The 17,817-nt window shown below is 37.1% G+C and overlaps 1 protein-coding gene across 12 annotated transcripts in view; it reads left to right on the top strand.

The window, feature by feature from the left end:
* Positions 1 to 423: 423 nt before the first annotated feature.
* The window catches only part of ZZZ3 (zinc finger ZZ-type containing 3), a 111,067-nt gene continuing 93,673 nt past the window's right edge, over positions 424 to 17,817 (top strand). For 2 of the 12 annotated variants that reach the window (XM_067044483.1, XM_067044511.1), the window contains exon 1: positions 1,680 to 1,761. Coding sequence is in view for 2 of the 12 variants with exons in the window: in XM_067044515.1 (XP_066900616.1) it covers positions 692 to 1,095 (404 nt within the window). In the remaining 10 variants the exon portion in view is untranslated. Of the gene's footprint in view, positions 1,096 to 1,678; positions 1,762 to 17,817 lie in introns of those variants that run through there. The other 10 variants (XM_067044515.1, XM_067044537.1, XM_067044467.1 and 7 more) reach the window with 10 other exon arrangements.

A 17,817-nucleotide genomic window follows, 5' to 3' on the forward strand; every position in this document is an offset into this window, starting at 1 on the left:
ATAGAGACAGACGTAGAGAACAAATATCCGGAGACCAAGGGGGGAAAGCAGCGGGTGGTGGTGGTGGTGGTGTGATGAACTGGGAGATTGGGATTGACATATATACACTAATATGTATAAAATGGATAACTAATAAGAACCTGTTATAGAAACAAATAAAATAAAATTCAAAAAAACCACACCCGATCTCACATTCTTGGTGGCAGAGGACAGATAAATAAGGTCTGCAAGTGATAACTGTCATGAAGAAATGTAAGTGTGTAAAGACAGCAAAAGAGGCGGTGCAAGTGTGCTCCTTTAGATAGAGCGGTCTGCGAAGCCTCAGATATCGACCTTTGACAAAGGACCTGAAATACGCGCCGAACGAGTTAAAAGAAATCTGGAGGAAGTGTTCCAGCCAGAGGGAACAGCAAGCGCGAAGTCGTGAAGTGGATCGAGCCTGCGTGTTGTAGGAACACAGGGAAAGCCAGAGAGGTGAGCGAGGGAGCTTTGCGGTGGGAGTGGAGGTGGGCAGGAGCACATACAATATACACACACAGATATTTTTCTACCTGAGACCACATTACTAAGGAAGGAGGGTGTACAAATTTCTCAAGAGGCCACAAAAGGCAAGATGAAGCGGGCTTCCAACCGCGGCGCTCCAGGGACGCCATCCCTCCAAGGCTAGGGCCAAGTTAGACAGCCGTAGGGGATGGACTGGGTCTCGCCCTCAGAAGACCAACCCTCGCCCAGGAGCAGGGGCGGATCGCGGGGTTGGACCTCGACAGTCCCCGGCTCGCCTGGGCCACCGGCGCTGCACCGGCCGCGGTTACCAGCAGGCGGTGTAGTGAGCGTGCCTGCAGCTGCAGCTGCAGCCGCAGCCGCCGCCGCCCGCCAGTCCCAGCAAGGACGAGAAAGGAGGGGACCGGAAGGAGCCACTGGTGCTGCGGGAAGTGGCAGGAACGGGAGGCGGGGACCCACCTGGAAGCGCCCCAGCGCCGCTGTAGAGCTTCCTGCGGCGGCGGCCAGCCGAGCCAGTGCCGTGGCGGGGGCGGAGAGCGGCCACGGCGGCGGCGCCTCCCGGAGTGGCCTGCGGTGCTCGGCCCCGCCCGAAAGGTGAGCAGGCGCTCGGGGCACGTGGTGGGGGCCAGATGGGGGAGGGGGAATGGAGGAGGAGGGATCTCGGGGATGATCGGCTCTGGGACCCGGATTTGGAACCGAGTGCTCGGAGGGGGTGGGCTGGAGGCGGCGGCGGCGACGGCGGCGACGGCGAAGCCCCCACGTGGGGCGGGGGGGCGCGCGCACGTGTGCGCGGGCAAAAGGGGGGCGGGGAGGGCTCTGGGGAGGGTGGCGGGCGCGCGCTCGCTCAGTAGTGGTACACGTGACCGGCACGCCGAGAATGTTTCCACGTGACAGGCTCGGAGGCTGGCTGAGGTAGAAGATTGCTGTGTCTGTGTAGCGCAACCGTGGTCGTCGGAGAGTTTAGGGTTGTTTGCCGCTTTTTATCTCTACTAGGGGGGTATGAAGAGAAATATAAGGCGGAAAAGACTTCCTGCTCTTTCTCTGTTATACACATTCTTTTCGTAAATGAAATCCTTTCTAAATGCCGAAGTAGTGATTTCTCTGTACCGCCATGTTGGTTCTAGAGGAAACTCGCGAGATGCTAGTGGGTTCGTATCGCGAGATCTCCCGATTCTCGCGGGACCCTGTTGGCAGAGCAGTTGTCCTGGATGGCGGAGCCCTGGGTTCCGGGGGCCTGGGACCCGCAACTCTTTCTACAAGGCAAGTTGCGAGGGAGGGGCCGGGGGCAAGTGCCTCTTGGTGCCGGGAGCCGTGCTGCGTCATCTTCCTCTAGTCTTGAAGGGAATACATTGACCCAATTGAGGCGACACGATCCTCCTCCCCACCCCCCTGCGGGCGCTTCGCCACCTGCAGAAGCCACCCCTTAGCCCGGGCTCCTTCTCCCCCGCTCAGTGATAGTTCCTCTCCCGTCTCACTGGAAGTACGGAGCCGTGCTCGCACAGACGTGATGATTCTATTGGATACCGTTCCTCCTCTTACTTTCAGACGTTCTTGTCAGTTTTTCCCCTTGTTGCCATTTTCTGAAGAATTCCAGAACTGTTAACCATTCTGTCGCTTGTTTCTGCTGCAGAACCTGTCTCCACGGCCCCTTCTCAGACGGTTAAAATAGAGCGCGTTCCATTTTTTCTCTCTGGGCATCATTTACTCCCATTTATTTGGTCATTGATAACTTCCTCATCACTCTAACTTTGTGTTTACGATAACTTTTGGCGGTATTTGGAGGGATCCTTTATATATCTGACAATACCTGATGTCAGAATAAAACCATTCTTTTAATTTTTTTGGTACGTGCCTATTAACTCATAATTATCGATAAGTTTTTTTTTTCGGATAGGATTTTGATTACTATTGTTATGAGTTTGCCATCGTTGTTGTTCAGGGATGATTGTTTTTTTAGTTTACGTATTTAAGGCAATAGTGGAATGTTTTAAGTCAAATTTAAAAGCAAACTTCTCAGTAAACTTTGATATCAAAGCTTGAGTTCAATTTTTCCTTAAATGAAATTGACGTAAGATTAGTTTTTCTCCAACCCTTCAATGTTTTATGAAAGATGAATTTATAGTATACTTTTTTTTCCGTATATTTGAGCAGTCTGGAGTTATTTAGTATTCGTAGTGGTAAATAAATCGCAAACTAATCAGATAATTAGGTAATCCAGTCATAATTTTTTTAAACTTCAAACGTGTTATTTTCATCTACACTTAGTACGGAGAAAAATAAAGGGTAAAATGCTTCCTGTTACATTCTACCAAGTTGTCTCCCTCAGTTCTAAATCTCTGTAAACACTCTTAGCGGTAGCTATGTATTATTCCAGATATTTTCCATGTGTGTTTTTTTTTTTTTTTTAACAAAGAAGAGGAAACGGAGGGGTGTTGTTTTAAGATACTCTATCACAACATTAGCAATCAGTAAAATTTTTTTCTGCTCAGTTATATTTTTATTTAGTGGTTTTTTGACTCATGCATACATGCTTTAAAAAAGTAAATTTTTTGTACAGATTTTTTGGTGGTATAGTTTTGTGAAAATAGCTTGAGTGATAGCATTATTTTTACTGTAGAATGGTATGCTGGTCGTTCTGTACAAAAATAAAGCCCATGTGAAATAAGATTTAAAGATTTAAATGTTTTGTCACTTGAGTTTTATATTTTTATGTTTAATTATTGTGCTGTTTATTTACATTTATATGTTTATATTTCTTGATAACTTATATATTCTAAACTGTTACCCAAGTGTGTATATCGGAGTTTTCCAGAAGTTTAAAAAGTTATCAGCTTAATTAAATAGTTCTCAATTGAAGAGTGGAAGATACATCAGTAGTTAATACAGACATACGTACATATACTCAAAAGTTGCTATGCAGCATTTTGTGATTGTTTTTTGTATTTTTCCCTCCAAACTATCAGCAATATTATTTATCACATTTGTCACATAAAAAAAGTGACCACTCGTTTTGGTCACTGTAGTTTTCTCTTGTAATAGTTAAAGTAGGAATGTTGGGGAATAAAAGTGAGAGTTGAGAGGTGAGATGTGGCAAAGAGGAAAAGGAGACATGGGAGTGTGTGTATAGGCTGGTATTGAAATGGAATTGGAGAAGTTGCAGAGAAAAGAAAGGATGGTAGGAGGTTGACAGAGCCATGGTACAAAAATAGTCTGTTCATGATGGCGGGAGGGTGACTTGAATTGACCAGAATTTGGAATCAGTATGTGAGGCAATTTTTTTCCTCTTAAATAATTTTTTTAAGCAGGTTTTAGCCCACCCCCAAATGTGCTTGATATCACCTGTCCCCCCCAAAAAAAACCCAATCAACTGAAGTTGATATTTAATCGGAACTTTGTGAATTCTTTACTTATTTTATGTTTTTAGAAGTAGGAGCTTGTGAAAATGACAGTGGATTCAAAAGATCACGGTTCTATAATGGCCTTTGCAAACTTCACAAAGTTTCGCTTGGGAATTGGGCCTTGAGAGTTCGCATGTGCATCTGATCCTTGTAATAATATATGTTACTTATTCGTACAACTTTGTTTTATAAACTGTTTTTGGTAGCGGATCTTAGGGATTAGCAGACTTTTACAGACACTAAAATACCCATATACTGGGTAGAAATATACTGAGAAAATACAAGAAGAAGAGAAATTCATCTTATGTGAGTTGAGTTTTGCTTGAGTAAAACTTAACCAGGAAATTTTATTTTCCTCCTTCTCAGTTATTACTGTCATAGAAGTGATCTATGAGAGCTAATGAGCTTCAGTAATCAGAGGATATTAACAAAAGTGATAATATGATGTCCTCACTTGGATTTTTTTCTTTAGATATGACAATGCTAGTTTCCATAGACTTGAAACTTTGTAACTATATAGTGTAATACCTATGTTACATGTTAATTATATGAAGAATGTACATTTTATTTTCTGCCTCTTCCTGAACCAGTGTCCAAGAGAGATTACAGGAAATTACTTGACCAGAGATATCAATGAAAGTACGTGCAGGCGCTTTTTTAAACAATCTGCCATTTCATATGAAAATTCATTGTCAGTTTAGGTACAAGGAATATTTGCTGGAAATCTTTGCATGTTTTTTGTTTTGTTTTGTTTTTTGTTTTTTTGGCCTCGACAGTGAAAGCACGGAGTCCTAACCACTGGACCACGAGGGAATTCCCAGTCTTGATTTTTAAAGTACTGTTTAATATATATGTGGTATACACTGTAGTGCAGTTTTCTATAGTTAATACCCTGATAACCTCTGTAACTATACTTTAAAAAACACTGTGTAAATATTTCCCAAAGTCCTAAGTCTTGCCTTCTAGAACCATGCAGTATGGACTTTGCTATTTCATTGAACTTGTCCTTCTCACTTCTTTCCTTCTTTTTCTTTTCATCTGTTATTTCTCAACTTAATGTAGATAATTTTTCTCTGGTCAGAGACAACTGAGTTGAGTAACTTTGAGGAGACTATCAGACTATTAAGTTATTATTATTTTGGAACTCCAGAATATGTGTAAGTTGCAGTTAGTAATTAAACATTTTTTGAGTGATTGAGATTTTAGTCATTTCAAAAAGCAGAGATCCTGAGGCTTCAAAATAACTGTAACCAAGTATAATAAGCCTATGAGCTTTATTCAGAAACTACTAACTGGGGTAAATAACTTAACATTTTGTAGCCCCAACAGGGTTGGTTATCTGATTTTTCAGCCCACAGATTACAATTTGCAAGGTTGGCCATTGGAGTTAGGCACACTGACAACTGAAATGTCATCTTATTTCAAGGCTACTGAAGAAGAGCTATTAAACAGTATGGAACTATAAAAGGATAGTGTTTTAAGGCCATTTCATGGAGACATACAGTCCTGTAATCATTAACTTCTGAGAGAATAACAATGTTGTAGAGTAGTATAGTACATGGTCTGTCACAATGATGATCTTAATCATAAATAAACTTTTACTCTATGTACTGTGTTTAAGGAATTAAGAAATTGGTGTCTTTTTAGAAGATGCTTATAAGGGTAAACGTTTTCAAAGCTTTTTAATAAATTCGTTTCAGTTTTTTAGAAAATTCACTTAACAGAACTCATCTGATACCCCCCCAAAAATGGGGCTGCTGTGTATGGAATTTTCTTTGTTTTATTTTATTGCTTTTATCTACTTATTTCCTTATTTAATATTTCAAGGAGTTGCCTCCCAAGTAAGACTATATTGCATTTACTATTTGATATCAGTAATAATTAACAAATTGGCTAAAGACAAGCACGTTTGTTGATGAAGGAATTTTCAGAGCAGATAATTAGAATTAGTAAATTCTAATTCACCTGTATGTGAATCAGTTGTATAGTTTTGAATCCTGATAGTGAGTCTCCATCCTTAGTACAGCTGAATGTCCAGAGGTGAGAAGTGTTTCTTTTTGTAGTAGATTTTGTTTGTTGCTTTGCTTGCCTTTTCAGTCTCTTTTAATATGTTCATTTAAACCTTATGCTCCCTTCAGTGGTAGAGTGATGGTATATAGCACTTGATTTAGGTATTAAGTGTGTATATTTGTGTGTGTTTTAATGATTTTGATGGCTGGGAGGATTTTGAATCTTGGGAATTAATATAACCATATTAAAAATTTGATGTATTTCTTCTGTTATTTAAAAATATATCTTTTACATGTTTACAGATAAAACATTTAGTTTCATGTCCTGCTTTTAACCTAATGTTAGGTAACATTTTCCCATTCTCACAATGAGTATTTTTAACCATCATTATAAGTCCTTGTATGATGTTCCATTTGTAGATGTATATCATTCTCCTGTTCTAGTTTTTTGCATAAGAGTGTGAAGAACATTTATATATAAGGTGTTTCTTATATATAGTATTATCTTCTAGTATATTACAGGTATAATTTTTAGGTACATTTTAAAGGCTTTTAAAACTGTGTCACAACATTTGTCAAAAGGATCAATTTATATTCACGTTGGAGTGGCTGTTGGCTCTATACATCAACATTAAGTATTGTTTACAAAAACGTAATAGGGGATAAGTCGTATTATAACATTCTTTTTCTTAGATTACTACTGGGGTGAAACATGCTTAATAGGTGTATTTCTTTTATGAGTTTTTCAGATAAACAGAATTTTAAAATTAATATAATCAAATCATTGGCCTAATTTTGTTTTATTTCTGATCTTACAAAATTCTTCCTTCTCTAGAAATGTAATAAATAAATAATACTGATCTTAATACTATTTATTTTAGTTTTTCTAAGTTAGATTTAAATAAATTTAACTTTTTATCTCATCTGGCATTGGTATGAGAATGTAAATGTTTTCCTGCAAATTGGTAATTGTCTCAAGTCTATTTATTAAATAATTTTTCTTTGTTTTGCGTGTTTCATTTTTACATTTTAAATGTTTATATCTTATATTGCTTATTTTTAATCCCAAACTTAAAAAAAATTAGTATTGTTTTTTTAGATGATTGTTACTACATGTTTAATATCTTTTGCCCTGGTATCTTTATTGTGTTTGTTTTCTTATCGATTTTTGAAAGCACTTTATAATTTGAGGATAATAAAAGCTTATTTTGTACAAAACAATGTTTTATAATTCCTTTTGTCAACCAAAATTTGAAATATTCATACACCAGAATTAAGTAGAATCAAATGAAGCAATTTCTCCTTTCTTGAAAAGATAAAATATGAAACTATGTAAAGGTACAGTACAAGAGGCTGTAAAGAGAAAAACTACTTTGGTAGATTTTGTGGAATTAAAGAAATAAACTTCTAAGATCAGCAATTTAGGATGTGTGCTTAAGGTGTTTCCCTCATTAAATAATAATATACAACTTGACATCATATCCCTCTAAAATATTTAGGAAAAAAAAGTGTTCATTAGCAGTTCTAGGACTCAAGTTCCAGAATCACAATTCCTTTGTTTTTCAACTGTTAAGAATGGCGGCAATGTTGTGCATTTACTGAAATTAAATAATGAATCTGAGAAATTCTCTGTGAGCATTAGTGAGGGCATCCATGCTAAGGAGAGCTTTTTAAATGTTTAAAGTTCTTATTGTTTACGAAGGTGTGGTTTGTTTTTTTCCTTCATGAAATAATTATTCAAGATAATAAAATAATTTTTTAAAAAGTGAGATATTTATACTTACTTACATTTTAAAACTAATGTTCCAAGCTATTCTTTTATTAAATATTGACTAGCACTTTCTCTTGGCTACAGAATGGTGTGGTTACATAAGTGCTAGGAAGAAAAACCAGGTTAACTTTGTGAGTATGAAAACATATAAATATTTGAAAACACATATGTCCTGTGCTTGGGTATTACATAAAGAGAATTGCAAATGAGGGACCAGGTGTGATGAAATTTCCTTTTACCTTGGATTGGGATGAGATTTATAGGGATTGGAACATAATTTATATCTTTTATTTCTACTAGAATTCTGCTACCCCCTAGGGGGTGAGTTTATTTTTCAAAAGAGCACTGAAGTGGTCCAGGAATAGCAGTTGCTAATTGTGTTCTGCACTTACTTACCTCCTTACTAATAACTTTTTCAAAAAATTGGACAGAAGTTTAAGGAAAGTAGATACTGCAGCTCATATACACTTCCCCATTAGAAGCAGATTTATGTGTTTCATAAATAGAGTGAAATTTAGCTTGGTTGTATTATAGTGGGAGGTACCAATATTTTTTCCTCCTGAAGAAGGTGTGTGTATGTATGTTTGAGATTTATCTACTGAAAGCCCCTGAGGAGCTTTGTAATACTTCTCTATATTAACTCTCTACTCCCCACCCCAAACCTGTAATTCTTAATCTGAATGGTCTCCACTAAATTTTTTTAAAATAAATTTATTTATTTATTTATTTTTGGTTATGTTGGGTCTTTGTTGCTACTCATGGGCTTTGTTTAGTTGCGGCGAGCGGGGGCTGCTCTTCATTGTGGTGCGTGGGCTTCTCATGGCGGTGGCTTCTCCTTGCGGAGCACGGGCTATAGGTGTGTGGGCTTCAGTAGTTGTGGCACATGGGCCCAGTAGTTGTGGCTCGCCGGCTCTAGAGTGCAGGCTCAGTAGTTGTGGTGCACAGGCTTAGTTGCTCTGCAGCATGTGGGATCTTCCTGGACTAGAGCTCGAACCTGTGTCCCCTGCATTGGCAGGCGGATTCTTAACCACTGAGCCACCAGGGAAGTCCCTAAAAATTTTTAATGTTGCTGTTGCAGTAATATGTTTCATTTCCTGAGGGAGAAATTTCCTCCCCCCACACTTAAAAAATGTAAATATGATTAGCATATTAATACACACAGAAAGTTAGGCTCCTAAGTGTTCAGTTCAGTGAATTTTCACAATGTGAACACACCTGTGTAATTATTACTGAGAAATAGAACATTATCAAAACCCCGGAAACTGTCTTGTGCTGTATTGTGGTTATTAACTCCCCACGCCCATGAGAAATCACTGTTTCGATTTCTAGTACCATAGAATAATTTTGTCTGGTTTTGAACTTTAACTTCCTTTATAAACATTAATGTATTATTCTGTTTTGATATGAGTAACTTGAGAAATCCTAGAACTTGATCTAGTTTATACCTGGACATCTCAGCACTTAGACATTTTTCTCATGGTATTCATAGTTTTCAGGAACTTTAGAAAGGGACATCAAAGAACCACCTTCTTTGCATTCAGATTGTGTGGTAGACCCTGTTTGTGTTTTAATGTTGTTTGGGCAAACAGGATGCTTTTAATTTCTGTCATTGATGGCCTTCAAGAGTACCTCACCTTTTTTTTTTTCCTCCTACTTAAAAATTTTGTTTTGAAAACTTTGGTATAGCATTCCTGACCAGCTAATGGCTTTTTGGACTTTTATCCTATGAGTTGGCAGCTTTCTTTTCATTCTTTGAATTCCTTTCAAGCAGTGATTCCCATTCAAATTTTTATGACAGCTACCCTGTAGTATCCGCTGTTATTTCAAAGAATGTCTGTTATTTCAAAGAATGTCATGAGAACCCACCCCTCCCCTTCCCTCCCCTCTCATAAAAAGTCTCAGGTTAAGTCATTTTACTTTTAAATTTATTTTGTATTTATGAACAGTATAACATTGTGGTATACAGATTATAGATCAAATTATAGGCTACTAAAAAATTGAGAGTCAGCTATAACTAGTTAGCAACTCCTTTCAGCCTGGCTTCAAGTGTTAAAGTGTAACTTTCTTATGAGAAATTCTCCCTTTGTACTTTCTTTTCTACCCCTCCATTTCACTTTCGTAATTTTAAAGGAAGGCATGGGAAAGATTTATTACTGTGTTCCTGCACATAATTTTTCTTTCATTTAAGTCCCACAGTTAGCCTGGAAGATACACGTAATTTCCCTTATAAACGAATTTTGCTTGCTGTCACTCAGTAATTATTAGGACCAGAATATTATAAATGGCCTGTAGCTGTCAAAATTAGATGTTTTGTTCAAGTATAATTTAAGAGTAACACATACCTACATTTTGTACCCTAGTGCTCTTCCATTTGCTGAGCTTTTGTGGAAATTAAATGTTATGCAAAAATTTAGACTAATTTCTAAAAAAAAATTTTTTTTTTTTTGCCTGGATATTTTAAATGTTTGGCTTTGGGCATCATGTTATAGGAGAACATCTCATGAAGAGTGAAGGAGAAAGTAATTGACTTTTGTAAAGGCTATAGAGTTACCACTAAATTTGAATAAATGCTGTTCTTGGTGAATGAGTCAGGATAATTTCCAGTTTGACCTAAGGCACATTTATGGGTAGGTACTTTTCTTTCTATAGTTAGCAAAATTTCATGAAGGAAATTTTGATTCGTTTGTAACTATAAGGCAGTTGTTCTCAAACTTTAGCATACATCATAATCGCCTGGAAGTTTTGTTTGTTTTTATTCTTTAAAAACAGTGCATGCTTTGCCCCACCCCTAGAGTGTCAGGTTTAATAGATTAGGAGATCACACAATACTAGGGTATAGTAAGGGCACCTACATTTAAAAACAAACAAAAACCCCACAGGTGTTCCTGATGTACATCCTAGCTGAGAACCTTTTAGCATTATTTCTTAAAATATGATCCTGGGAATTTCAGTTGGCAATCTGTTAAAGGTGCAGATACTCTCAAACTCTGGGGTGAAACCTAGAAATCTATTTTAAACTAGCCCTGCAAGTGATTCTGGTGTGTGCCAAAGCTTGAGAACCATCCTTGTAACTCAGAAGTGTCCTTCCTTGACACCTGTCTGGGAGCTTGTTAGAAATGGAGATTTCAGACCTTCTCGATAACAATCTCATTTTAACTAGATTCCCAGGCAGTTTGAATGTATATTGAACATTGTGAAGGGCTGCTCTAGATGATTTTTATTACCATTATAAAAATAATACTAATTTAAAATTATTGAACATTTGCTGTATGCTAGATACTTGTAAATACTGTATTCATTATTATTTGGTCCTCACAACAACCTTGTAGGGATGTTATTTATGTATGTATGTATGTGTTGGGTCTTTGTTGCTGTGCATGGGCCTCTCATTGCGGTGACCTCCCCTGTTTCATAGCACGGGCTCCAGGTGCGCAGGCCTCAGCAGCTGTGGCTCGTGGGCTCCAGAGTGCAGGCTCAGTAGTTGTGGTGCACGGGTTCAGCTGCTCTGAGGCATGTGGGATCCGGGAGGGACCAGGGCTCCAACCCACGTCCCCTGCACTGGCAGGCCGACTCCCAGTCACTGCGCCACCAGGGAAGTCCAGGGATGTTTACTTTTATCTTTATTCTGCAAATGAACAAGTTGAGGCAGAGAGGTTAAGTATCTTGCTCAGTGTCACACAGGCATTGAATGCAGGGTTTAGGATATGAACTTAAGCATTCAAACTGTACTTTTGGGGTTTGAGATGCTATCATCAGGACCATTTATGTGCATGTATATGTGTCTTCCTTGTTGTTCAAGCTCCATTGTATTGACATATTCTAATGAATTTTTTGTGTGTCAAATTTTACAGTGGCATTTGAATTTTCTTCTAGATCTTATATTCAAAGACTGTTTTTGCTAAAATATTGTGTTTTCTTTTTTCTTTGCGGTACGCGGGCCTCTCGCTGCTGTGGCCTCTCCCGCCGCAGAGCGCAGGCTCCGGAGGCACAGGCTCAGCGGCCATGGCTCACAGGCCCAGCCGCTCCGCGGCATGTGGGATCTACCTGGACCGGGGCACGAACCCGCGTCCCCCGCATCGGCAGGCGTACTCTCAACCACTGAGCCACCAAGGAAGCCCAAATATTGTGTTTTATATACAAAAACAGAACTGGAAGTAGCTGTGATTTGAATACTTTGGTTTTTAAGAATAGAAATCACTTACGTTTATTCATCAAGGTGTTATTTATCCAAACTCTTTGTTCCCTTATACTTTTGTTTATCCAAACTCTTTGTTCCCTTATACTTTTGTTTTGTGTGCAATTGTAGTAAGGCAGCTCTTACTGGTTAGTGTTTCATTTAAAATTTTGCACAATGGTAAGTTCATATATTCAAGAATTGTATTTGTTTATTAAAGAGGACCACAGTTGTAGTTCAGTACTTAGAGGCCCCGATGTGCTGAAACTATACTTGGGGTTCATTTCAGGTAAGCATGCATATTTGCAGAATAATAAATCTAAATGATAGCGTTTATTTCAAGGTAGTAGTATAAGAAAGCATTCTGGTCACCTTATTAATAATAGGTTATTTTGGGAGGATTTGAGTCATATTTTTTAAGTGTACAATTCACTGATTTTTAGTAAATTTACATTGTTGTGCAACCATTTCCACAGTCCAGTTTTAGAACATTTCCATCAATCTAACTGATTTTCTTTTTTTGTCAGTCTCACTTTCAGCTTATTATAGATTTTTTAAAAGTCAGCTGGTGCATTTTAGAAGTCCTTCAATATAGTACCATACTACATTATTAGTAGTAAAAACCTGTGTATAAACCTTAATCCATAAACCCTTTTTTAACTTACTTTTAAGAAATGGAAAAAAAATTAGTATTCTAGCTCTTAGTTTCTGTTCACTCAGATCAGTTAACTGATTGTCAGGATTCAAAGTGATGTGAATGGTAGTGTTTAGGCCTAGGAAACATTCTTTCATTCACTTAATTGACTATTCACAATCTAATGTATGAAGAGAGAATGAGGAGAAGAGAAAGAGAAGATAATTAAGGGAAACTATAGTTCCATGATGATATTGACAAATACAGAGTTCTGTTTGGTGGTTGCTTGGTTTCTGGAAAACTATGGTAAGCATTTCTGTTGTCTTGATCTGAATACCTCACAAGAATGACAGTTGTTTTTTTTTTTTTAAACCCTTTTTCACTACATTTTAAGAATTTTGAGGAGCAGCACATTATGCTGAATAAGGTAGTTCAGCCACATGACTTTTTATGTCTCTCTAACCCTGGGTTTTTATGATTGCATATAAGACTCTTTTAACACAAAAATGTCTGAAAATTACGTGTGACATAATGTAATAGAATTTTTACTTTTAATTAAGTGAATTAATTAAACAATCCATTAACAATAAAGATTATCAGAGCTTTTGATACATTATTCGCTGGCAGTTTAGTCTCCTGAATGTGCAAGAGAACTGCTGGTATGAAATTGATTCCGACCAACAAGGAAGAACAGTGAGGGATGAGTGGAATTAACTATTATTGAACATTTGTTTTGGGCAAGTGGACCCATTTTATAGTTTCTTCTTTGTGTTGTAGCAAAAAGAACATGGGCTTGGAATCAGACCTGGATTTAAATCCTGGCTCTAGCACTTAGAAACTCTGTGACTTTAAGAAAATTGCTTATATCTAAGCTCTTGTTTTCCTCAATATAAATGATACATATTTTCTGCTTACATATAGAGTATATAAGGCACTTGATATAAAATAGGTGCTCATTATATCTGTTCTTTATTGATGTCAAAATGGAGACTCACAGAAGTTTGTTGCACGGCTAGTAAGTGACAAATATCTGTCTGATTTCAAAGTCCATGCTTTTCCAAAATACTGTTCTTTGTCTCCTAGATAGAAATGGAAATCATGGGAATCAAAAGTTAGAGACTGTGTCACTTTGAATTTTAAATTATTAGGTAGGAATTCACAGAAAAGCAAGTTTCAGAAAGGTCAGAACAAAGATTGGTAATGACCACAGATGATGTAGACAATATTGATAGAGGCACTTAAAAATGAAACATGTTATTTAAAAAAATGGAACATGTATTAAAATTACAAAAAATTTCCACTGAGGGGAGAAAAATGCATGAGTCATTCAGAGAAAATATTGTGACTTTCACATAGGTAATTTCTAATAAACTTCAAAAGAAAACATCAAGAATACCTGCATTACTAATGGTTTATAACTGATGGTTAATACTAAAATATGTCAGTAGGATTATGGGGAGGCTAGAGCTCTGAATGAGTTAAAGTTTGCAAAAAATACTTAAGCCAACAAAGGAGGGCTTTAGCTCAACTCAGCAAGATAAGTAAGGAAGAAAGAGGCCCATTCATTGGGGAGATATTAAATAATGACAACTACTCAAATCCTGTTTTACTTCTCTTACATTTAGGAAAATGACTTTCATACTGGAAGGGAGACAACCTTGTTTAAAGAGGAGACTATTCCATGATTGTTCTGTGGTAAAGAGCATCTAGTTTCATTAAATAAATTTAGATCTGTAGTTCTAATGAATTACTTAGAGCAATGAAGCATCATTGTTTCTTGATGTCTGTGGCTGCTTTTGGGTATAAAGAAGACCATTTACAAGTTTTGGTAAAATAATATTGAGTAGTTAACAAATTAAAAAACTTGTCTTTTAAGTTCAACTTATACATTTTATTACTCTATTAATAAATTTAGCAAGTTTCATATAAACTAAGAATATTTTTGTTTTCCTGGGTGGGGGGATGACACTTTGATTACTATATCTTAGTAATTCTCGCTGAAGAGATTAAATCTCCCTTAAAACACCCTTTCCAGGTAAAATGGCTTTTGTATTTGTCTTCTATTTCTGTAATACACTTATATATTTGCATGACTTGCTCCCTCATTTCTTAGGTTCAAATGTCACTTGGTCTAGAGAGGTTCTCCCTGATGAAGGAATTTCCAAGGGGCATCATTTACATAGACTTGCCTGTGAATGATGCTTACTGGTGTGACCCTCTTCATACCATCTAAAAGAGCACTTCCTCCTTTCAGTTTCCCTGGTTTATTTTTCTTAACAGTAATTATATTTCATATTTATTGTTTGCCTCTTCTCATTAAAATATGAGATCCACGAAGGTTGAAATTATGTTTTCATAATTCACTGATTTATGTTTACTGATTTAATTCTCAGAGCTTGGAATGATGCCTAGTTCATGGTGTATGCTCAGTGATTATTTGTTGAATGAATGACTTTATATTGTAAAGTACCTGGAACAATGTTGAGCACTAGGAAAATGATCTTTGAATGTTAGCTGTTAGTAGCACTACTACTGCTGCTTAACTTAATTAGATTCCTTATATTTACACATTAATTATACTGGATTTTATTTTATTTTTTTTAGCACTTTATATACCTTTCAGAGTAAATGTAAAATTTCAACAAGCAGGACTTTCCCGGATACTTAAAACTCCTTTAAAATTAATAAGTGGGGGCTCCCCTGGTGGCGTAGTGGTTGAGAGTCCGCCTGCCAATGCAGGGGACACGGGTTCGAGCCCCGGTCCGGGAACATCCCACATGCCGCGGAGCGGCTGGGCCCGTGAACCATGGCCGCTGAGCCTGCGCGTCCGGAGCCTGTGCTCCGCAACGGGAGAGGCCACAACAGTGAGAGGCCCGTGTACCGCAAAAAAAAAAAAAAAAAAAAAAAAAAAAAAATTAATAAGCGGAACTTATAAATATAGTCAGTCATAATTTCTCTTAAGCATTCCAGTTAACCAAACCAAATACTTTATACCTTTAAACTTAATGTCCTAAGGCTGAAGTCAGTTACTATTTTAAATTTAGAATTATATGACTGTCAGATTCTGTAATGTTAAAGTTCTCTTAAACATGATAAAAACTTAAAGAAAAAATACATAGTTGTAAACTTAACATGGAAATATTAATATTGTGGGTTTGATATATAATACTTACATTTTAGTAGTATTCAATTCTAATTCACCTTGGCAGAGAGTCACTTACTTAAGGGAATAGTTTTGTTGTCTCAAGCAAGTTGAAATTTCTGTGACAGTCTACGAATCATCTACCAGACCAGTTACCAACTCTTGACTGGCCGATTGATTATCAGCCTGACATTGATTGGCTTCGGAAGCTGCCTTTGTCCAGATGGTTTTTCTCATCCGCACATGGACACATTGAACCTTTAACAAAAATCATCCCTATGATAACAGTGGAACTCCAAGACAATGTCTTTTGGTTTCTTCTCCATTCAAGTTTAAGGCTTTTTTGTAACTGCCTTTTAATTCCATTGCCTGATAAAGTTCTGTAAACCCCACCCAGGTTGTTTCACCACTTGATTGGATTCCAAGAATTAATTTTCTACCTATTTGGCTAATGCCACAGGTTTTAGATAATTTAAATGACACAAAGGAACTGAGACAGATATTGATAGCTTTTGTTAATTTGTGGTGAATCAGAGTATGCCAGAATATTAGAAACAGACAAAGTGTTATTTAAAAAAAAAAAAAACAGTAGTTTTTGAAATCATTTTCCAGTCCTTGGAGGTAAGGTAGAGAAATAGGCTAGTTCATCAGCATTAAGAACATGACATTAATAGGTGTAAAATAACCTTTCTTAAATACTGGTACACAGGGATTTATGTCAAACTGAAGAGATGTATCTAAAAAGGCTTTTTTTGTCCTTGTCTATTTTAATATTTGTATTAATACTTTGCATAAATAAAGAGTTGTGCTTATTTTCTGAACAACTCAACTGACAAGGATAGATGACTAAAAACAGCTTTCAAAATTTTGTCTGAAATCACAGGCAGGAACCTATAGTGTGAGTTACTTAAAAGTGAAGAATTTCTGAAAAAGTATGGAATTCGATTGAAAAAGTTCTGAGTAGAATTCTATTCAGTTCACCAATTTTAAGGAACTGTACTAGAGAATAAAACATGAATTGCACTGTTGCCTCAAGGAGCCTGTAATCAAGTAAGGAATATACACATATCAAACTACATTGTATTCTGTGATAGAAGATTTAAGTGTTATGGGAACAAAAGAGAGCATTTAATTCTGATGGATCATTGAGTTGGGTTTTGAGGAAGAAAAGTTTTCTAGGAATTGAAGATGGGAGAAAGTCATTGTGGTGTTTTGTCTTGTTCTTTTTTTTTTCTAATTAGGGGACTGAAAAATCAGCCAGGGCTCTGTTTATTAAGACATATATTTGTGAATAGATAAATAATACATTGGAATGGGAGATTAATTAGGCTATTACAGTTGTTTAAATGGGGTGATGATGGTCTGACCTGGAGCAATAACAATAGGACAGAAAGAGTAGGTTTTTTTCAGGACATTTCAGAAGTAGAAGAAGTAGGGTTTATTGATCGTATACTGATGGGAAAAGGAAAGAGTTAAGATGTCTCAAAGTTTTTTAGTTTGGGTGATTAGATATATGTTCTTTAGATTGTTGACATAGGGAGGAGATAGTTTTTGGGAGGTAGAAAAAATGACTAGGGATTTGTACTTGTTGAATACAACTACTTTTGAGATATCTAGATTGAGAGCTCAGAATATGCCATTCTGAAGTTTTGGGTATTGGTTGGGGCTAGAAATATAAAACTATTTATAAATTAAATTTATCTGAAAGAGTTTGACTTCACCTATGGAGAGAGGGTTAGAAAGGGTGGGACCATGTACATTTTGTCGGGAGCAAAGAGGAGTCACGTTGCATGAGAAAATGAAGGGGAGAGCCTTAGAAAATTTATCTCAGGTAGGAGGAAATCTGGAAGGAAATGCAGGTCAAAGATGGGAGTTTCAAAGGAAGGAGAGAAGTGATGACTTGATTAAAAGCTTCAGGGGGATTTAAATGGTGTGGCCACTGAGAAGAGAAACCTTTGCAACTGGGGGAAGAACTAGCTGGATTTGATAGAGAATTTTAGGAGTTTAGTTTTGCATAATTTCCGAGATCAGCAGTGTGAGTTGTTTAAAAAAGAACAAAACAAAACAAATGAAGTACCAGGTTGTATTAATGGGATTCTATCCATAATAAGGGATATACCGTAATATGTATTCCATGTTGGTTAGAACGCGTTTACAATGTTGGCCTTCCTTCTAGAAGCTGCATTTT

The sequence above is a fragment of the Kogia breviceps genome, chromosome 1, assembly GCF_026419965.1.
Source record: "Kogia breviceps isolate mKogBre1 chromosome 1, mKogBre1 haplotype 1, whole genome shotgun sequence".
NCBI classification, from domain to species: Eukaryota; Metazoa; Chordata; class Mammalia; order Artiodactyla; family Physeteridae; genus Kogia; species Kogia breviceps.